Source organism: Megalopta genalis, chromosome 8 (assembly GCF_051020955.1).
Source record: "Megalopta genalis isolate 19385.01 chromosome 8, iyMegGena1_principal, whole genome shotgun sequence".
NCBI lineage: Eukaryota > Metazoa > Arthropoda > Insecta > Hymenoptera > Halictidae > Megalopta > Megalopta genalis.
In genome coordinates, this window is record NC_135020.1 from 6,882,206 (window position 1) to 6,906,166 (window position 23,961).

The following is a 23,961-nucleotide window of genomic DNA, read 5'->3' on the forward strand; positions in this document are numbered from 1 at the left end:
AAGATTGCAAACTAATTTCACCGCGGTGTGCAAGTTCGCCCGACGCAGATCGTTAGCGGACACCTGTTGAAACGCAGCAACCGACAACAGCGCGATCGTCAACGTTCCGTATCGCCTTTTTTCAGGTACTCCAGGGTATGTACTACACGTACTTCGTCTCGGTGATCACGACGATCGAGAAGCTATTCCAGATCCAGTCGAAGACCACCGGTATCATAATGTCGGCGACGGAGATCGGCCAGATCGGCTCCTCTCTCCTGCTGACGTACTACGGAGGCCAAGGTCACCGGCCCAAGTGGATCGCTTGGGGCATGATCCTGTTCGCGGTGAGCTCGTTCACCTGCTCGATGCCCCATTTCATCTTCGGCGAACAGCTGATCCATCAGAACGAGATGCTGGTGAGCGGTGTCGGAACGAGAGGCGACCACGGGGGTCTAAACAACACCGACCCGATACCCGCGAACCTTTGCAAGATCCAGGAACGACCCGAGAACGTCACTCTCGAGGAGTAAGTGTCGTATTCTAGGTGTACAAGTCGCAGTGTTGGATCCTATACGGGATTTTCGGACAAAATGAACTCTAGAAAGACTCACTGGGGCTGCCGGCGACCACACACAATTTTTAATTTGCCTGGAAACATGTAAATAAATATTAAAACAATGTTATTATATGCATACAAGCCGAAATTCCTAGTACAACCGAGCAGAGGGTGATTCTACGTGAAAAAATAAGAAACAAATTTGGTATAATATTTTTTTATCCGGGGCTCTGGTGTTCGAGAAAATCGATTTTAAAGTTTGTTCATCTTTTTAACACGTTCGTCGCCCAGCGCAATTCGGTTGAGTTTCTCGCGGGGCCCAAATACGACTCATGGAGCACCGAAACATAAACAGAGCGATAAATTGTTTAAATAAATAATTTTTAATAAATTTAACCTTGACATAACCTGAACGTCAAGAAGCGAAGAAAAATGTAGAAAAAACTACGACCTATTGTTCGAATCGTCCAAAATCGCCTCAAATGTGTTTAGAATGTTTCAACGCACACCATACGACATAGTATAATGTAATGTGTTATACTAAATATAAATTAGTAAAAAGTATAGTATAATATTTTTAGTATTTTTAAGTTGTATATCCTATATTTATATTTCAGTGCTTATTCCATTTTATTCCTTTTCAAATCCAACTGATAGTCCTATAAATTGAATAAGAAGAGCGTCACCCATATTTGGGTGACGGGGCCCCCCACCGAAGCATACCCGTCACCCAGATCTGGGTGACGCGGCGACGAACGTGTTAAAGGATTTAGTTGACGTCTATTCTTCTACCGCAGTTACCTCCGTCCTAGATAGTGTTTATAAACATTGACAATAATGGAAACATTCCGTTTACTTACTACTGTCTATTGCTCAGAAGAAGAAAGTTGTTTCGGCAGAGGGGCAAGGGGGCATTCCGCTCGCTTCGCCTACCTGCATGCCCGTAGTTCCCACTTTTCTAAGACCTCCCGAAACCCACTTATATTGGTAAACGAGAAGACCAACAAGCTAATCGACGCGAGGAGCAAGGGGGATCGGTCGCCCGCTCCACCCAATCACGTCTCTTGCTCAGCGAGTAACTTAGCTAGTAATAATCAAAACTCTGAAAATTGGAAGAGGATAGGTGGAGCGGGCGACCGATTCCTCTTGCCTTTTGCGTCATTTAGTTTATGCGTAGTGTTTAATTTTCTCGTTTCCCGATATTACCTTCAGATTCTTAACGTTGTACGTTAACGTAGGCATAAGATATCCGTAAAATTCCTATACTCGAATAATGCATTCCAAGACTGCGAACATGAGACTAATATTGCACGAGCAAAACATGATTATTTTCAATTAGTTACTTTGTAGTGTCTAACATTTATGATAAATGAATTATGTAATTGCAGTATACTAGATATATTTGCAACATAAATATATTAGGTCTACCGGAGAGTTCTGTCCTATAGTGTCACTTCAAGTTTCAATCCATATGCACATGTTGATTTGAGACATATATGACTATCTCTCTTTATCATTGCATTTACAGACATGTACTTTCCTAAATAAACTGAAACAAAGATGTCTCACGTCATTATTAAGTGAGACGCGATCGTGAAAACATGGCTACCGATGATAATGCCAGATCACATGCTGCTTTGGCGACTCGTCAGAAAATCGCAGAGCTAGGCTGGGAAATTCTGTCACATCCGCCATACTCCCCAGACCTAGCACCCTCCGATTATCACTTGTTTCTCTCTTTGCAAAACTTTTTACAGGAAAAAAAATTCAAAACTGAAACTGATGTCAACCAAGCACTAGTTGAGTTCGTCGCCTCTAAAAATAAATCATTTTTTAAAAATGGCATTTACAAGTTGCCATCACGCTGGCAAGAAGTCATAAGTAACGATGGAAAGTATATTCTACAATAAATATCATTAAATGTATAAAAATTGTGTTATATTTCAATTCAAAAACGGACAGAATTTTCCGGTAGACCTAAGAGAAAACTATGTGTATAGAACAGCACGTTTGCCGCACAATGCAATGAAAAGTTAATCAAGATGCTAATAATGCTATTGGGATAAGTTAACGCTCTTGCATCTTGTAATTATTGCACCTGTTTCATTTTGTCTCGATTATTCTACGCCTCTTGACTTCCATTGCGCGTCTCCCTCGCCGTGATCGCGTAAATAATACACACACACACACCCTCACAAAGCATAGGCACACGCATCTGATATGCTCCTAGCCGAAAATGGCAACCACGGTGGCGCGAGACGTGATCGGAGTCGTGACGCGTTGTTTGTTTTAAATCCGCCGAACTCGAGTCCCTCGTTTCGTGGAAACTGAGTATGACGGCTAATTTGAGGCCAATAGAAAGGGATCATTTCTACCAATAAAGGAAACGCGTTTACCCAATGCTGTGAGCATGTAACATTACTTCTTGTGAACAACGGACAATACATTGTTCGCAACAATTAATGTTTGTACGGTAGAAGAATAGACGACAAATAAATCGATTTATGATTTTTGTGATTTTTATGAACTTTACTATTATTGAAAATGTAATCAGGTATTTTTGTAGAGAATTAATTCAATAAAATTGTTTCTTTGGGCATATACATTATGATTAAAGATCGCTATAAATCTGCATAAATGTATTTTTGTCATTTTCACGAAGTAAAATAAAATGGTTGCTTTTAGTGCTCGTAAAATAGTGATAAAAATAACACAATTCCGTAGTTCAGGAATATACGTACAATATTTCTCGACTTCCCTCTATATTAGTTCTGTGATACGTACAAAAAAATCCTACAACTGCTTCGAATAAAATTGTAGAAATAAAAGTTACGATCACGTGTGATGTCTAAAATGTTGGACTTCTCACTATCGCAGATGGACCTCGTCGACGTCGTCGCCGGCTTTCATCGACACGCGTAGTTACTGCGAGGGCGACTTCAAGGAGGAGCAGCTGATACAGTCTAAAATCACCACGGTGGTGCTGGCGATTTTTTTCGTGTCGTTGCTAGGCGTTGGAATGGGTCAGACAGCGGTCTATACACTCGGTATTCCTTACATCGATGATAACGTGGCCAGCAGAGAGAGTCCGTTGTATTTTGGTGAGTTTTATAAACATAAATTAGATCATTATCCCGTCAGAGAATATTCTAGTGTACATTGTATTTTTGTTTAAATTTCTTTGGAATCTTTTTTCGCAGAAACTATAACACTTTTTGCAAACACTTTTACAGTGTTTATGTACAAGTGTTTGGAAAGGATTAAAAAATTTGTTTGGCTCAAGAAGATTAAAAAACTTATGCCACTGAATACTTTCAAACATAGTTAAGTTTTAAAACAATGATATTAATTATGTTTTAATTAACTGTATTAATTATATTACCTTATTAAACAATGCCATAAAGAAGTAATTACATTGAATAATATTAAAATAATATTAATGAATAATATTATTTAATCACAATTTATTATTATATAATACTCCATATAATTAATTATCTTTTATATTTTTTTTTATTTTCTATTGGAACAAAATTATTGAAATATAACAGTAAGAGGATCTTACCTATTTCTAGCAATTTCATGATCGAGACAAGAAGTACAGCAATATATTGATAACATAAATTTTGGATCAGACTCGGAATCAATTTTGTTTATAATTTATTAAATAAACCAAACTAGTGGTATCTACTAAGGACCTTTTAAAGCACGAATGTCAAAGTTATGTCAAGATTAATAAAATTCAATTCTCTTGTCATCCATTATTATCCAAATATATCCAAATAAATGTATGCCCACAATCAAAATATATTCTCTTTCTTCTTAGTAGCCATTACAATCGCAAAAATTCTAATCACTGCAACTGTCACGAAAATGATCCGACAAATGGTTAAAATAATACAGTAGATGATCAATCGATATTTATCACGAAAGATACGAAATGCCTTCCCTATGTGCTATACAATTGCTCTAGCTCGTTCTCTCCCATAATCGCGGTACACACCACGGCGGATTGTTCTGTTGCAGCGATCACGATCGGAGTGAGAATCCTCGGGCCGGCCCTGGGCTTCATCCTAGGCTCCCTCTGCACGATGATCTACGCGGACTTGTCGGTGAATCCGCAAATCACGCCGACGGATCCCAGATGGGTCGGAGCTTGGTGGCTCGGTAAATTGAATTTCCATCGCTTGTTTCGTCGTTGCGAACGGTATTATTCGTCGTCGCGGTCGTCGATCCTTTCGAACAGGTTTCGGGATCGGTTCGCATAAAGTTTGCCACGGGTGGGTAAACTCCGCGAGCCGTCACGTCGAAACGAGTTCGAAAGAGTCGCACAAGCAGCACGCTAATTCGTTGTACAAATTTTCGGTCGCGAACAGAAATCGATGAGAATCCGGTGTACCGTGTTTCAGGTCTGGTGCTAATATCCGCCATGCTGATGCTGGTCAGCATTGGAATGTTCGCGTTTCCGACGAGGTTGCCCGCGAGCAGAACCCCGCCGAAACGATCGGATGCGAAAAAGCCTAGTCTCAGAGGTAAGAAGCCGTGATTCATCTTACAGCGTGACTTTTCAGTTTCAACTCTCTGTATGGTCCTCTTTCGTACGAGCACAAAGAAGTTTATGTAACTCGAAATCGGAAAATATTAATCCTCGCATGCAGATTAAGAAAAAAAAATTAACAAACGGAGATTCAAATTGAATCTTGTGTGTGAAGGAAATGTTGAAAATGATGAGAAGAAACTAACAGTGTAGGACAGGATGTAAGATATCTTTTTAGATGTCAAGGTTAAAAATAAAAATAGCTTAAAAACTTAATAAACCGGCGTGTGATTTCGAACTTACACCGAGCCACTGAGAGATAAGTTGAATTTTGTTTCGAATTTTACACGATTGTTCAAACTGCACAATTTTATTTTTAAATTATTAAAATATTATTTCTAATAGTAATAATAATGATATTATAATATTACTATTATATTATAATATAATATTATAATATCATTATTATTACTATTATATTATAATATAATATTATAATATTATTATTATTATTACTATTATATTATAATATAATATTATAATATCATTATTATTATATTATTATGACATATATAATAAATAATTAAAAGATCATTAAAGAACGCGTTCACATAGAAAATATGCTGCTTGAAAAATATTGTTCGCAAAATGTACGAATATTGAGAAAGTAATTAATGTCATACAATCGAACTTGTTAATTTTAATTTCGCTAAATCGAATATCTTAATTTAATGACATTTCCGAGATTTTCAACTTGACAGTCGAGGTATTAAACAGCATGAACCACCATCACGAGCGAGCGGCTTGCAGTTTTGCGAAACGCAACCGAACCCTATTCCGAGAACGCTATCTCACATCCGAATAACGGAAGGGCGACCCTTTTCCGTTTACTGGCTATTCGCTTCGCTGAAACCTGCGATCGAAATTCGCGGCGCGACAACGGAAGCGAGCGTAAGTACGTATCCGGATCGTAAACGGCAGCCGCGCGGCGTCGACTTTGTACGAGATTTTTGACCTTGACCGACGATCCGTTGTTCACGAGACGTGAGAAGAGGTTGCGTTAAGTCCTCGTTGCGTTGTGTTGCACTCTCGCTCTTGCAAGAGCGTTCCTCTATCGCGGACGACTCGCTTGACCTGGAAAACAAGTACATTTTTACCTGAAAATATTAACCCTTCACTAGCATTGTCGGTCTGCGAGGCTAATACTAATTACTCATTCATTTGTGGTGATAATGTAATTGTAAGAGAAACTGTAAAAAAAGAGAACGTATACATATAACACATTTGCTTCTGTTGAATCGAACTTGGACCCCTTCGTTATTGACATGCAAAAGTAGGAACAGTTGATTTTGATTTTTTGTTTAACAATTTCATGTACATAATATCGCAATAAACATTAAACCTGTCAATTTTTCGAACAGAAATGTTATTAAATATTTTTCTTATAGTTGAAGAATTAATAAATCATATGCACTTCATATTTTACTTTATTATTTAAATAAAATCCTTCTGTTGTTACACTGAAGGTGCATAACCCTTTAAAATGTGAACGTTGAAAGATTCCAGTCATTCTGTTCTTACAGTTTATTGTAGAGAAATTATTTTGATGAACTTAATGTCTCAGTTGACTAGAATTATTCCTTCGCGTTTTTGTCGAACGATGATCATAAGGTTATTTATTGAATAACCAGTAATTAAATAAATGAACAATTAATGAAGTAATTGACCCCACTGTACATTCACTTTTTAGATGCTATCGTAAAGAAGTCATTTTAAAGTGAATCTGAATTTGAAAAAGTTGTAAAAAAAGCACTGAATCTGACATTGATTCTCGACTATTGTTTCATTGATTATTTTGAAGCATCTGTGCAACATGCAAAACCTCGATACAAAGACGACAAACAATTTTCGTCAAATTCTATCGACCAGAAAAAAGAAAATCGCAGAAGAAAGAAAAATCGCTTGTATACGAATCACGTGCGGGCTTTTTGGCCGGACGGCGCCACTGCATGGCGCACCGCGGATTCCACGGTTACGCGGATAGCGCAAGAAAGCGGGATAACCATCGGAAGAGAGTGCGCGCGTGTTCGGAGCGTTTACTTTCTCCGGCGTGGCGTGGCTGCGGTGTCTCAGCCGATCTTCGAAAATGCAAACGCGCTGCGCGATGCGACGCCGTACGTGTATTTCTGTACGGTTACGTTGCGCGAGGCGTGTTATGTCGGTCGAGAGGTGCACGGGACAGCTGAGATAAGTCTCTCTCCGCTCCCCACGAGGAGCGGATCCGCGTGCAGAAGAACACGGCCGTATATGCGCGGAGAAATGCACGCGCGCGTGCCTGCCGAGTGCTATGCACGACGCATGACCGTGAACTTGCCCCACCTAGTGCACCAGTCGGTCAGTCATCATTATTAACGCACACACGGGGCACCGTGCGTTCGCACGTGCACCGCTGCCACGCACACCGGCACGCAGTGCACGCGCGTACGCAACACGCCGCCGCGCCGCGCCGCGCCGCACAGTGTTTTAAAACGGGCGTTCGACCACTCAAAACTATGTTTCCACTTGAAAGCAGTTCGATCATAGAAAATATGTTGGATTACTGATAACTGTGATTTCGTAGAAGTGTTCTCTTTAGAAATTTGAAATATTTGAAGCAAAAACTGAATTATTAAGGCTGAAAATGACAGTATTAGAAACGATGGAAGAAGTATTTTATTTGCAACTACCTGATATGCTGTTCCTTTTATTTTCTTTTGTTTCAACTGTAAGTAAGTCTATCGCATAACTTTTATTCGGGAACACAAGAAATGTTTCAAAAAATACTCTCTTGCGAAGATCGATTGGCTCAAGTTGAGCGGATTTAGGTAGATTTTGTGTGCATATATGAAGACGGAATTTGAATCAGAAGTCGAATCAGTATAAATTACGCTAAATTATGCTCCCCTGAGAACTATTTAACTTTTATTTGAAACATTTCTTCAATATTCAATATTTTCATATTTATATGTAAATAATAGAGCTTAGACAGATTACACTGTGCATGTGTATAAAAATAAGTGTGTATTCTACAATGTAGATGTAGTGCGATAGGATATCTTAACAAGTTAATTTTAATAAGTTATAATTTAATAAATTTAATAAGTTAATTTTAATGTCGTGATTTTACAGAGCGTTTGCGAAGGATCCGCAAACTTTAAAATTAAATTACACAAAATATTGCAGAAACTAGCATCTGATTTTGACAGAAATTAAAGCACTAGACTTTCATTACAAGATAAAACAAACAACATGACCAATTCGTACCAATTCGGATAGAGTTCTACTCCAAAAACCAAACTTTAATCGTTAGAAATTTGACCATTTTCGAGAGTATGAACTGGAATGTTTAATCAGTTTTCTCCGTTTCCCGTTTGTAAATTTAAAAGTGCGCACCTTCCACTTCAAAATTTCTGACGAACAATTTTTATATTATTAGTTTTAACATTAGCATTACTTTATTAACCTAGTCTATTACAAAAGAAATAGTGTCCACATTTATACAAATATATTAAAGAAAAATATAATCATTTAAGTTTTATTCCGTGATAACTCCTCGCATAGAGTTGCGCTAAATTAATTAGCTGAAACTAATACATTGACATAAAATCCGCAGTCTGGTTATTATAATCTAATGGTGATTGCAAATACCAATTTTCATATCGAATTTTGTTTAAATTAAAATAAAAGATATCTCTCATTGACTGAATGGAACACGTTGTGGTAAACATGAAACGATAAACAATTTGCTGACAACCGGTAACTATGAAAACGAGCCGCAAGGCTCTTCTTCCCAAATTGTCCATTTTTGTTCATAAGCTGTGGGAGAAATAGAGAGAATTATTTATTTATTTTCTTTTTGTATTGTGAACTCATACGCCAATTTTATCAAGGTATTAAGTCTCGCTTGGTTCGCTTCTGACAATATTAACCCTTTGCACTCGGATGGCATTGCTTTTTTGTTATTATTTTTATTCATACTGTAAGGTAATCGCGTGAAATAGAAAATATTTCTCATTGTTATGAAATTTCGCAGCGGTACAATGATTTTTATTTCAATTCAACTTTGTATAGTATAATTACTGTATTATGGTAATTTTTCTCACATTGTCCCTCAGCTTGGAAACGAAAATGGACAACTTGTGAAAACGAGGTACGATTATTCGAGAGAAATTAACTGCATTTATTTTCGGTCGCGTACACGTTTTCTCGAATGTTAGAAATTCGAAAGTCGTACAAATGCATAAACATCCTTTAGGTCGTTTCGTAGTCGGTTTTGGTAATGATCTAACACAGGATGATTCGATGGATGCGAGTGCTGCTTTCGCGAGGCTAATCGTAACGAAAGAAACTGTTTCTCTCTCTTTCAGTATTCCAGATTTTCTGTTCAAACTTTTACTTCTCGCGTACTATCGCAACGTTTCCTTGACGAGGATAAAATTTTCGTTTCTCTCTAACAAAGTTTAGTAAGCATTTTAACCACGCCACCGACGGATGACAAAATCTCCATAACCGAGTTCTACGATTTACTCGTATTTGTCGTTTGACTCAGGCTTAGGATACGCAAGAGATTCTGCAAAGACATTCTGCGTGCATTCTTGCGAGTACAATGTGCGTCGAGGGTGACCTCCGATGCAACCATTCCCATTTAAATCAATGTAATCAGTTTTTCCTTGAGCGTAAGTCGTCACTCGTGCGAGTAAAGTGCGCAAGCATGCTTCTGATGTGAATCAACCTTTAGTCTGCAAGCGGTTGCGTCTCAAATTTCAACACAATTTTCCTCGAAGATTATTTACATAAAAATGCACAGAACAAGGTTAACGAAACTACCCGTTCGAATTAGGTATATTACTAGGTGCACATATTCCTGGCTATTTCTTAGCATTGTACATTTACAAACAACTAAAATAAAGAGTAGGCATAATTTTATTATTTTATTGGAAAGATCTGTCCTTGCTCATTTCGATAGCAGTCCTAATTTTCTTTTTCATTCGCCGAATCTAGAAATAGCGCGAATAATGAACAGTGTGTAGAAATAGTCGCCATTTTTGCTACCGAATTGAAAGATAGTACAGTAAAATCTCGATTATCCGGTCCTCCAAAGTCGAAATTGACCAAATAAATGCTAAAAAATTCCAAAATAAAATGATTTACTATAAAAATGAATAAAGATGAAATCTGCCACTGTAACTATTTAACTATTCTATTATCCGAGCATTATCACTCCGATTAGCCTAGATAATAGAAGTTCTACTGTATTTGGAAAAACACAGCGAAAACTATTTATTTTTTAAAATAAGTTTCAGCTGATAAGAAATTTGAGAAATTAAGAGAGCCGTTGACATGTACGCCCAACGCGATCAAAATCAAAGTCTGAGTGAACTGATTCCTGTATTATTTCCACGAGACAGTAGGAAGTAGTTACTTTTAGCGCATGGTATTTCTACGGTGTTAGCGGGCATTTCGCGGAACGCCACCCTGTATGTGGCTGGTGCGGGGTTGTCGCGATAATACACGAAGCGCAATGTTAGTCACGTTTGTCTACTCATGGTCTGCAGGACGTCTCTATGCGGGGTTGCCACGACTCTAGCTTCGCCTTCCAGGAAGCCTAGAGCAGTCCTAGGCATCCTTAATGCCGGTTTCCAACGAGTCGAGGGTTTCTCGAACGGAAATCTTACAGGAACGCATCCACCGTGAACAAGAGCTGCAACATTACTTCCCTTTTCCCCTGCCTCGTTCTTCTTCGTTCTGTTCGTTCCCCGTGACAGTTCTCCCACTGCTATACAATTCCACCGAAATCACGTAGTTCCCGAATTACTGATTTATGCGAAATAAAAATGATTTTCGACAAATGCGACAAACACGAGTCGAATAAAAATTTCTGTCCCTCCTTGATCATTTCAGTGAGATGATAATACTACGTGCACATCCGTAAATCCTTGTAATATTGTTATTGTTTTAAACTTCACCTACCCATGTTTGTTATAAATGCGTAAAATCAGCAGATTACTGATAAGTCGAATCTTTATGCGACATATATTTCTGTGTCTGTTACAAAAATTAGGCATCACTTCGGAATTCCTTTGTTTCTCTCATCATTTTAACAAGTTGAAAATAGTACGTGGGTATACTTTTATTCTATTCTATTCTATTTTTATTTAGAACGTAGTTACGAACTATTTTCATTTGTCGTACTATTTTTATTTAGCTATTGTTCAAATTTTTTATACGAACGTAACAAAGTTTACGTAACCCGAAACCATGAAATATCAATCATTGCATATAAACTGAGAACGAATTAACAAATTTAAAGAGATTTCATTTTCTCCGATGTGTGATATCAGATTTTTGCAACATTGTGACTAAATATTAACCCTTTGCGGTCGAAGCTATTTGAATTCGAAATCCAAAACACATGACTTCTGATCTACAGTAGTTCTATTTTATATAATTTATTGCGACTTATGCACATGAAATTGAGCCTGTTGACAAGTACAATGCAATTTTAATAGTTTCTTTTCAAGTAGAAACGAATCCGATGCTCTTAGAATGATTTTGAAAAATAGTACACCAATTTTTAGTGGCGCCTCAGAGTCGCCATTCGAGTGCAAAGGGTTAAATTAGACTAAAGAACGTGAGAAATGTATGTAGGTATGCCACTTTAAAATTACATAAATTCACACAATTTTTATTAAATTGCGCATAAATACTTGTTTTTATCACAAGTGTACGAAATTCGTAGTTTAGCGTGAAAAGTGATTCTCCTAGTACATACAGTAATTCTCCCTATTTGTTCGAATTGTGCACAGAAATGGACAATTTGGGAAGAAGAGATATTAGACTTATTCGAGTTTTTATAGTCACCGATTGTCAACAACCATAAAAACGGGCCGCAAGGCTCGAATAATCGTGTCTCCTCTTCTCCAAATTGTCCCCTTTTCTGCACAATCTGAGCGTCAATTAGGGAGAATTTACTGTAGTTCGTTCAACACGTACAAAAAAATGAGACGTATTCAACCGTTCCTTAATTCATGCGGCTCTTTTTCAACGCAGTAAATTATACAAATATTTATATCAATATATTATGTCAATATCAATTTGCACAACCGTTAAATCTTCGCGAAGCCGTTGAATTAGCGAAAAAAATTGAAAAGTCGAACTTCCAAATATTTCAAGCGACGAGGTCGATGAGATTGTGCCAATTGAAAGGAGAAAAAGGTTGTTCGTTTCAAGTTACAGTAGCCATAGTGACACCGAATAACATTTACTTTTGTTTACTGAGATACCATAAATGTGCCCATAATTATGAAAGTGGTCTAAGTTATGACTTAGTTTCGAGATATTTAATGAATCGCATTTGAATAAATTAAAAAATATTTTTACATTATGCGACATTTTAATTTATAATTTTATTAGTCTTGATTAATGGAAATTTATTATAGATATGAAATTTTGTGTGAATTTCATAGGAAAATGTTGTTTTTAAAGCTTGAATTGACTTAGACCATTTTCAAAATTAACTGAGTGTCCTATAATTGACTTAAAGTAATAAAAAATTGTGATTTTTATTTGAGCCGTTTATTTTGAAAGTGGTGTAAGTCCAATGTCATCGAAAGAAATTGTAAGTGGCGTTGCGTGGGGTATTTAGACAATACAAGCTCAGATTCGGCATTTTGAATTTCTTTAAAAAAAAGAGAACTTATACGACTTTCAAAATAAACGGTCCATTTGAAACAAAAACTTTAACGAAATAATTCATAAACATTTATTAATCATTTTTAAAAAGTAATCCATTTTTATCATAATTTCGAGTTTTTAAGATTTTTAAAATGTTCCTGAAATACTGGAGGGATGTATGGTAGTAAACACATAAGATCTTTATGTTTTTCTTCCGTTACTGGTCTAGTGGTGTTGTATAATGGAAGTAATTGAATATTTTCGCATATTTTTGGTCTTCCTCTTTTAGGTGAAAGATCCAAAACTTGGAATTCAGAATCATCTAAAGAAGTCTTATAAAATATTTTATAAGATTCATTTTTCAAGAATCTCATCCATTGAATTTTTAACCAAGAGACAGATTCGCCCGCGGTATTTTTTACTCTCCTTGTTATTGATTTTTCAAGTGATTTCGTTGAAATAAAATCCGGCTGCGACATTCGTTTGATCGAAAATGTATTTCTTTTTCTACAATTTTCGATCAATTCATAGTAATGTTGACTTAGACCACTTTCATAATTATGGGCACAAATATCTTTTCCTTACTCTATGTGAAATGAATATGTATTTCTGAAAAACTCGTGCCAGCTTTTATTTCCAATATGTGTTTTTTTCTACACATACAAACTCTGTTTACGCGATTTTCATTCGCGTAAAACAAATCCACGCGGAACGGGGACTTCGCGTAAATTGAGGGACGGGAGCGTATTTTATTACAGAGGAAAGTGGTGTGCGCGGAGGTATAACCGTGTGTTGTTCGTTTGTTTCGCTTTCCACGTACATCTATTTTTCTATCCGTCCGGCTTTATCTTTCTAAGAACTATTGGAAGAGAGTACTGTACCTCGAAGCTGCGGATTTATCGACGGTTGTAATTTGGCAGTCAACGTGTCGATGCTTAACCGGCGCATGAAACGCAAATGCATTCAGCCATTAGTCGTAATAATAGTATTCCGATGAGACGGGCTGTCGCAAAAGTATCCGCAGAAATCACGCAAATGAGAAGTGGATGATGATTATATTCGTTCGAGGAAAAAGACCAGTTTAACCTTCTCCGTCGTCGACTCTAGCGCAAAAAGAACGAACGAACGAACGAACGAACGAACGTCTGGCACGACTTTTAGCGCGTTACCGACGAAGATCGATACTCGTTCTCCTCATGCCGGTGTGTGTCGTCCTTCCAATTGCCCTCGTTCTTCCAATACGTTGTCTCGTTTTTCGATCTGCGGTCGGTCGAGGCTGCAGAGACACGCGTGTGTTTCCTCTCTCCCTTTCAAAATCGAACGAGACGAAACCCGATCGCATCGACTAATTAGCTCGTCGTTAGTAATCGAGTTCATAAATATCGTGGAACATCCGAGCACACGGATCGGGCTGAATCAGGCCCCGAGAGAAAAAGAAATGGAAGCTGCGCGACACGGGCAACGATTAACCCCTTGCCATACTTCGACGAGCCCGGCTCGTCGTGAAAATTTCTAGCAATAACTTATCGAGTATAGACGTTATTCTGTCCCTTAAAATTGGAATAAAATTCTAATCTCTTGTCGCGAATATTTAAGCAAACGAGTAAATTTAGGCATACGATAAACATCGATTTTCTTCCCCTTCTAAGAAATTATTGCAATCGAAACGTTTCTAATCGTAGTAACTAAGAAGAAAATCGTATGTTAAAGGGTTATAAGCTAAATTCTTCATTTATTCTTACCGTTCTCGCTGCTTTCGAGCTTCAGCTCTCAGCACACGTTTGCTCTTTTGATTTCTTGCCGGAAGAACGCCGTATCTGCAAAACTCTTGGATAGCGAACAATTGCAAGTCTCCCGCACCGAAGCTTTCTATATCCGAACGAATTGTGTGCTCGAGCGGTTCTCATTATTTTAATTAAGAAGTTTGTTCCTTTGCATGCCAACGGAACGCGCGAAGAGAGTTATGCAACGGCGAGCGTGTGTAGCACAGCTTGCGGTGCCTAATGCCATTCTAAAAGCGATTTCCACACCCGGGTGTTCTCCTTGTGAGTTCAGTGAATCAGTCAGTCAGTGTCAATCCGAACGAACAGAAAGTGGGTTACTGGTACACTAATAATCATCGTGATTTTCAGAATACTTAATGATTTACATCAGAAGTTAAAATCTTTTCAATTACGATTTTCAGGTCTTGAAATTCGTATGTTCGGTTGAAATGAAAAAAAAAGCTTCATACTTGAAATTACCTCGGGGTTGCAGTAACGGAAGTTGCGAAAGATCAATTGCACGCGAAGACGTGAAACGAAGGTTAAAAAATATTTATATATTATATATCTATTATCATTTGAGCCGTTTATTTTGAAAGTAGCCTAAGTCCGTTTTCCAAAAACACATCGAGTTAACTGTTTTAATATTTACATTTCTACGTTCGTATATAATTTCATTTCAACAATGCCTTTTGGACGCATTATCTCTTAGAAACACCAAAACATTATACCGTCATGTTATCACAGTTACTAACATTTTTTAATTGATTAAAAAGCAAAATCCTTAAATATCTAGATTTTAATATAAACGGACTTAGGCCACTTTCAAAATAAACGGTTCATTTATTTATTATATTATATACATATTATTATATTTATATATTATAATATATTTAAAAATATTTCTATTTTGAGTCAAAGATTTAATCCTTACAGGACCATAAGGTTGCTAAGAGTAAATATTAGTATGTAACTGTTTATTTTAGTTTGTTTAGACGGAAAATAAATAAAAATCATACGAAAAATACATAATAATGTATGGTGTTTTTGGAATTTTACGGAAAATATTTTTCCCACAATGGACTACGAAGGTAACATTAATTATGGTCAGGCTTAATATGCAATGTCTTTTATGTATTGGTTTATTATAACAAAATGTTAACTAAAATAATATAAAATCATGAAATAAAATTACTACACAAAATGATGTGCTAATTATGATATTTTGCGAAGCAATTTCTTTTGATTGTGAAGCAAAGCTGATATGTGAAGCAAAGCTGATATGATGTGCAATATGTGAATATTGCACATAGCACATATATTATGCGTCCTATTTTCTATGTATGCGACGTTTAACACAATTTGCATATCTTTTCATTTATTCCGTTTTTTGCATGTGTTGCGTGCTGGCAAATTGCGTTTTGTACCAAAAATAACCGATAATTAAACACGACAATCGCCGATTTTAAAATTGGAAAAAATGTTTCTCTTAGTCGTGAAGGGGTTAAGAGGCAGAGAAGTATTATATTTATTTGCGATGTTGTACGATTCTGTCTGAGATAGTGCCGTTGCAAGTTTGTATTACGGTATTCTTTCATAGAGAATGATTTGAAAGCAATATACACTGAAGATTTTTGTTTATAGAATAAGGGCGACATTTTATAAAATATAAACATTTCCTAATACAAACAATTTTACTGGAATCATAGAGTCTCTCGGTGTGCTGTACTGCAGCTTTCATTCGCACAGAAATATGCGTAAGCAAAATTTCGTTCGACATACAGTCGAAGTACAGAGCAGGAGAGATAATAGCCACGAAGTCGGGGTTGCTTCGCAGCTAATTGAAAATTTGAACGGTTCCATTGAAGCGGTAGATTCAACGGAGAATAAATTGGACGCGATGTAAATCGCGAAGCTGTAAGATGCACGCGCGACGTTGCGCGATGTTGTACGACGTACAGCGACCGGCTGGCTACACCTCAGCTTCTCTCTTTACCTGTTGCAGACTTCCCTAAAGCGGTGAAGAGGCTGTTGAAGAACGACATTCTTATGTTCCGAACGGCCAGCAGCGTGCTGCACATCCTACCGATCGCCGGCCTCTACACCTTCCTGCCAAAGTACCTCGAGAGCCAATTTCGCTTGCCGGCTCATCATGCGAACATGATCTCAGGTAATTTTCGCGAATAGACACGCGAGAGAGCGTCGTTGTCGTGCTCGGGGCCTCTGTTCTTCCGTTTCCCCATTGTTAACGTGGTTCGACGGGCCAGTGTTTATGTTCGCGGCGCTCTCGTTGTCCGGGGACCAAAGGTTCCGCCGAAATTGTAAATTAGCTACGAGAAAACCGGAAACCAAAAGGTAACTTAAGGCTTCGTTTCCTGCTGAACCGTTCTCAAAAACAGCTCTGGCGTAAAGCATTTAGGCTGGCGCGTATCTTTCTTTTTTCGAAACACGTTCGTTTCGTCAGAATACGATCGATTTGCTGCGCTGCACTGTTCCCAACGAGTTTTCAATGTACAGTAATTTCTTCCAATACGATTATTCGAGCCTTGCGGCTCGTTTTTATAGTTGACGATTGTCAATAACAATAAAAACGAGCCGCAAGGCTCGAATAATTGTATCTCTCAGCGCCAATTAGGGAGAAATTACTGCACAACTGCCATTTTTATTTCATAAAAAAGTTCTATGTGCTTGGAAAAAATGAAAATCTGTTGGCGACAGATCGAGCGAATAAGTCGGACGTTACAAAATGTCACACTTCGATTCATTTAATTTTGTAACGGCTGTTGTTTTCTGCGGCAATTCGTACCCGTACGAAACTCAAAATAAATGCGAGATACATAATGCAAGATAAATGCAATCCTGCGAGATAAAAGGATCGATCTGATCACGTGAAATGATTATCCGATAATGAGACTCGTTTTTCTGGAAAGAAACATTTATCCATCGCCTTCTGCACCAGTGGAACATTCATTTTCTTCCACAATATTAGATGTACAGTAAATTCTCGAATAATCGTGTCGCCTCTTCTCAAATTGTTCAGTTTGTGCGTACAATCTGAGCGTCAATTAGGAAGAATTTACTGTACACCGACAAGAATCTCTAAAAGAAAACAAATCTTTATTATCAAATATCAACATTGAAAATAACGGTTCGAATTGAATTAATCGAAATAGTTATTTCTTGTTTTCATTTGAAATAAATTTTACCCATGTCTTAATTTGCGTAGACGATACCGTAATTTCTTCCTAATTCGCGCTCAGATTGCGCACAGAAATGGACAATTTGGGAAGAAGAGATACGATTATATAATTACGGATTGTCGACAGCTATAAAAAGGAGCCATAAGACTCGAATAATCGTCTCGCCTTTTCCTAAATTGTCCAGTTTCGCGTACAATCTTAGCGTCAAATAGGGAGAATTTACTAAATAACAATCTTTTACAAAGATGAACAAACTTTAAAGTCGATTTTCTCAAAAAACGGAGCTCCGGATGAAAAACTGTTATACCAAATTTGTGTCTTATTTTTTCACATAGAATCACCGCTCGCTCGGTTGTATTACAAATTCCGGTCCACCCTACACATAGATTTCAAGAAATTTTGGAGTTTTGAAGTCAAGGGAGCTTCGGCTGCAATGAGTTACACTAGATTCACCCTAATTGGCGTTCGAATTGTACCTAAAAATGGACAATTTGAGAAAAAGAGATACGTTTATTTGTGAGCCTTGAGGCTCGTTTTCATAGTTGCCGATTGACGACAACTATAAAAATGAAACGTAAGGTTGGAATAATCGTACTTTCTCTTTTCAAATTGTGCCTTTTTGTTTCCAAAGCTGAGCATCAATTAGGGAGAAATTATCCGAAAAGAAAACGGCTGGTCTCTGATTCGAACATTAATAAGAACGTACGCGTTGCGTTTCGCAGGTGTCGGTGGTATTTTAGTAATGGGTCTGGGCATTATAATCAGCGGAGTGTTCATCCTGAGGGCAAAGCCTAACGCCAGGTTTGTCGCAGCCTGGATCGCCTTCACAGCGGTGGTTTACGCGATCGGCATGGGTGTGCTGATGTTCATCGGCTGCCCGATGGACGATTTCGCCGGTCTCGTCTCGCATTCCAATGGGTAAGAACCGCGGTGTACACCTTCCGCTTCTTACCTGTCTCCCCTCTCCACCGGCCACTTCTCGAGATTACCATCTCACTCGCGGCATTCCCCCTCGCGTCTTCGCGATTCGAAATTAACACTGGACTTACTCGCTTCCGATAACACTGTTTCGATGACGTTGACTTTGTCATGTTCTGTGAAAATCACGACCCTTCTAAAGGTTAGGACAAAATTATTATTATTATTATTTAGCAAATATATTTCTATAATAAATAATCTAGAATAGGGTAACGACCAAGAGGTTTTAGCTGACGGTGATTTTTTGCAAACGAGATCTGAACATAAAATGTTCGATGACTAGAACCTAAGTTTCCGACGTTATGTTTAAGAAAACATTTCGCGTGGGAATTTGTTTGTTTTTATGTGAAAAATAGTATCGCGTTTGGATCTGTGGGTTTGCTGTCGCCTTGTACATTTCAAAAGGAAATTTGAAATCTCCGCACATGTAACTATTTAGATATAGAACATAATCGAAACAGTTCTGATGTTCCTTTTACAATTTCTGGCGTAATAAAAATGGTTTCTATCAGCAGTTTTTAGATAAACGCGTCTTTGATCAAGCAAATTTAAATAATTCCAATCTTGTCATTATTATAAAATAACATACATTTTGGCCGCGTTTAGGCCTTGGTAGTTCCGATCAGATGAATTTTTCGCTTTTTATAACCAAAATCTAATCCAATTATTAATATAATATATTATATTAATATAATATAATATATTTTTGGCGAAGTAAAATGAAGAAATATTAACATATACATCCGTCAGCTAAAACTATTCAGGTGTCACTCAGAGTCGTGACCTTAAGAACACACATGTCAAAGGTCAAGGTCATTGGAGTTGGATCCCGTAAATAAGAATTTTAGTCATTTTTCTTTTATCCGTTTACCTGAACCTCTACTTTTAAACATTTGTTTAACATCTATTTTTGTAAGGTACTGAAATTCAGGTTTTTCTAAGATACTTGGAAATATACCTAATTTGTTAAGTCGTTGATTCGGATTAACTTACATATACGCCTAAAAAATACATAGTTTTGGTTACGTTTGGAGGATTGTGCTCGTTTTGTTGCATTTGCTCTTTTCATTCTTTTCGAAATTCAAATTGTGCACACCTTCAAAATTAGTCATTTTTAATTCTATCAATATTATGTCCACTTTTGCTAGTATTTTGACGAACACATGCACAGTAGCAATGTCAGCGAGTCTCTAGTGTTAAAATAGTGCAAAGGTCATCGTTTTCCCTCGACCGCGGTGAACCACCATCGATCGCTTCCTATTATTGCAACTCTGTTTCTACCATGTGTCTGCATTGGTTTCCGCAGATTGTCCAACTTCGAGCCAACTTGTGAGGCTACCTGCGACTGCGATCGAAACAAATTCAGTCCGATCTGCGGCGCCGACGGCAAAACATACTTCTCTGCGTGTCACGCCGGTTGCTCCAACTATACCGTCATCGATGGCAAGGTGACCTCGGTGAGTACTGCTAGAAATCTGATCGAAATGAATCGAGATTCCAGTTTCAGCGATTATAATTGATCGTCCGAGAAGAAACGCCGAACAAAGTTCAGAGTATATTCAATAAACGATTCTAATAACTTTCGTCTAACGTTCACGATATTATAGATGCATGAGCGTTGTTGCAATAATATTGTTAAACGGTATTGTTTGCTTATTCGGTTATCTGCTATAAAAATAATATGCTATATATATATTATTATATTATAATATATATAATTATGTATAAATAAAAAATTACGTATGTAATTTATATGTATATATAATATATATAAATTATAATATATCAATATAATATAATATATTACATGATATTACATTATATTACATTATATTACATGATATTACATTACATTACATTACATTACATTTACATTACATTACATTACATTTACATTACATTACATTACATTACATTATATTTACATTACATTACATTACATTACATTACATTACATTACATTACATTTACATTACATTACATTACATTTACATTACATTACATTACATTTACATTACATTACATTACATTTACATTACATTACATTACATTTACATTACATTACATTACATTACATTTACATTACATTTACATTACATTTACATTACATTACATTACATTACATTATATTACATTACATTACATTACATTTACATTACATTTACATTACATTACATCGCATATACGTTACATTATATTATATTATCATGCAGCACAAATATATATATATATATATATATATATATATATATATATATATATACATATATAATATATTTTTATAATAAGAATCATAAAATTCTTATAAAAAATTCAGAGAAATTTTCACATAATAAATTCCCAAAAGTAGTACACGAAACAGACGGTAAAACGGTAATGGGCCCTTAGATAACGGACGAAAGTTTTTCTTCGAGTAGCCCATTATGGGTTTGTTGCGAAAGGATAAGTACAGTTTGGATAATAATCTTGGTTCTCCTTGCTCCACAGTTTTATAATTGCCAGTGCGTCGGCTCGAACTTCACGATACCGGAACCATCGAGCAGCTCAGCCACGATCGGGTATTGCGACCTCGAGTGCAGTAACTTTTGGGTTTATATGGTTCTCTTCTCGGTGTTCGTTTTCATCCACTCGACCAGCGAGGTGGGCTCTATGCTGCTGATACTACGGTGCGTGGATCCACGGGACAAGGCCATGGCTCTGGGCCTCATACAATTCGCCATCGGCCTGTTCGGTAATTATCTCTTGCCGGATCCTCCTCTAATTGCACCGTGTCTTCATTCGCCGAGCCGGGAACGAGCCATGCTGCTATCTCAGATTAAACTCCGAATTGGTGCTTGCGAGAATTGAATGCGCAATGAACCGGGAACCCGCTTTCCGTGATGAAAAATCAATTTTTCAAACTTAATACTCTCTGCAGAAATTGTTTTATTTGCAAACAGTATACATTTTGAGAGAAAGAGAGAGAGAGAGAGAGAGAGAGAGAGAGAGAGAGAGATACTATGAAATACAAGATATTATTTATTTGAAACGATGCGTAGCCACTTAACCCTTGCCGTACTTCGACGAGTTTCTAGTAAAAACTTATAAAATAAAAATAACTTATTGAGTATAGATTTTATTCTGTTCTTTAAAAATGGAATGAAATTCTAATCTCTTGTTACCAATATTTAAGCATTCAAGTAAATGTAGGCACGCAATAAGCATCAATTTTCTTTCCCTTCTAAATTATTACGATCGAAAAATTTCTAATCGCAGTAATTGCGAAGAAAATGGTATATCAAGGGATTAATGCTCTAAAGTCAAAATTTTGAAATTCAAAGTGAAACTAATTTTCGTAAGAATTTATTATAGATCATCAAATAACAGTTCTGCAAGACAACCTTCTGCATATATTAGTAGTTAACTCAACTTATTGTTTTACTTATGTGTAAATAGTGCAATGTTTGGAACAAGATGAACTTTGCGAATGGTTTAAAAAAAAATGCTTAAAAGTGCTAGAGATGTTGACTTTTTTCAATTTAACTTACTGTTGACTTTTCACTGAAGAAAGTTTAAACGTTTCTTTAAAGAATTATATGTATAAATATTAGATTCAACCTCCTCAAACTTTTAAATCTGTACGGATTTCGGCCTAGTCCTGGTGTTTTTTTGTGAACTGCAAGCGAGTGTGATAGCCTGTAATCGATTAACAGATATTTATTAGACTGGTTCTTAGAAGTCACGCTATTCTATGTTCGTTAACTTTCCTCTATAAATCAGATGTCATCGGTTTAGTGATATTTATCATTGCAAAATTGTAGACGGTAAATGATCATAATTAATTATTTGAATATCGAGATAGCAGTGCGGAACCGAACTCTGCTACACTTTCACAGAAGCCACATTTATCCGTTCATCGGTTGATTTCTAGGTAACGTTCCGTGTCCTATCGTTTATGGTGCTGTAGTGGACTCTGCCTGTCTCGTATGGGAGTACGCATGCGGTCAGCGAGGTGCTTGTTGGCTCTACGACTCGAACGTCTTCAGAATGTTCTATCACGGTACGTGATTTCAAAATAAATCCACAACATCCGACCAGATGATGGATGCATTTCTGAACATGCATATGCAAATCATAACACCACATGACTGATTAACGATTACCATTTTCTACAACATATTCAGAATGTAAATGAACCATTATTTCTTCGACCTTCGAACTATGCATTACCATAGCATAATTCGAAATAGTTTTCTCATAACTTCCACTTATATTTCATACTATGAAAAACGTAAAAATGAAATAATTTTTTAAAACATCTTTAGTCATCATAATTGACGAGGTTTTTATCCTCACCGCCACAAGCGAAGCAAGAGATCGCAACTTTTCTACTTTCTAATTCTTCTTTTATGGAACTTTTACTATCTTATTCGTCTCGTTTCGCTGACTAAAATAACGTGACGTAATCACTTCACTTCACTTGTGTAACATGTATGTTAATGTTTCGGACTTGATCTGATTACACAAGTAATTAGTAATCCTAATTATATCGTGTCTGTGTCATTTTAAACCGAAGACGAAAACCGAGACGAATATGATGGTATAAAAGTTTCATTGACGAAAAATTGAAAATAGAATATATATCAATTTTGAATTCAAAGTCTGAGCTTGCACGAGTGGAAAAATTCCTACAATATTAATTGAACTAATCAAACCGAAATTAAAAAGTTAATATTTACCGTAGCCACTATTAGTTTAATTTTTTCGTATTCTAAAAATTTTGTTCAATATATTACAATGATGCTTGTCGAACGTCCCGATCCTCTTTCTTTTTCGATCGCTATTTTCTACGTTCAGAGAACACTCAAAAAGATGTAGCACCTTTACCATAACTGTCACTCGGCAGACCCGATTAGAAGTTACTGAATATAGTAAATTCTTCCTAATTGACGCTTAGATTGTATGCAAAAATGGACAATAGAGATACGATTATTCGAGCCTTGCGGCTTACCGATTGTCAACAACTATAAAAACGAGCCGCAAGAATCTCCTCTTCCCAAATTGTTCATTTTTATGCGCAATCTGAGCGCGAATTAGGGACAAATTATTATACAATCGTTTCATTTTTACCACAACGCGTTTCTTTTAGTCAATGAGAGGTATCTTTTATTTTGATATGAAAATTGGTATTTACAATCACCATCAGATTATAATAACCAGTCTGTGGATTTTATGTCGATGTATTAGTTTCGG

General features: G+C 36.8%; 1 protein-coding gene across 6 annotated transcripts in view; it reads left to right on the top strand.

Moving 5' to 3' along the window:
• Oatp74D (Organic anion transporting polypeptide 74D) overlaps positions 1-23,961 on the top strand; it is a 248,904-nt gene that overhangs the window by 210,734 nt on the left and 14,209 nt on the right. For all 6 annotated transcript variants that reach the window (XM_033478413.2, XM_076524074.1, XM_076524075.1 and 3 more), the window contains 9 exons: positions 126-508; positions 3,416-3,639; positions 4,565-4,705; positions 4,948-5,070; positions 16,557-16,721; positions 18,474-18,669; positions 20,036-20,186; positions 21,217-21,460; positions 22,640-22,768. In XM_033478413.2, coding sequence (XP_033334304.1) covers positions 126-508; positions 3,416-3,639; positions 4,565-4,705; positions 4,948-5,070; positions 16,557-16,721; positions 18,474-18,669; positions 20,036-20,186; positions 21,217-21,460; positions 22,640-22,768 — 1,756 coding nt within the window. The remainder of the gene's footprint in view (positions 1-125; positions 509-3,415; positions 3,640-4,564; positions 4,706-4,947; positions 5,071-16,556; positions 16,722-18,473; positions 18,670-20,035; positions 20,187-21,216; positions 21,461-22,639; positions 22,769-23,961) is intronic.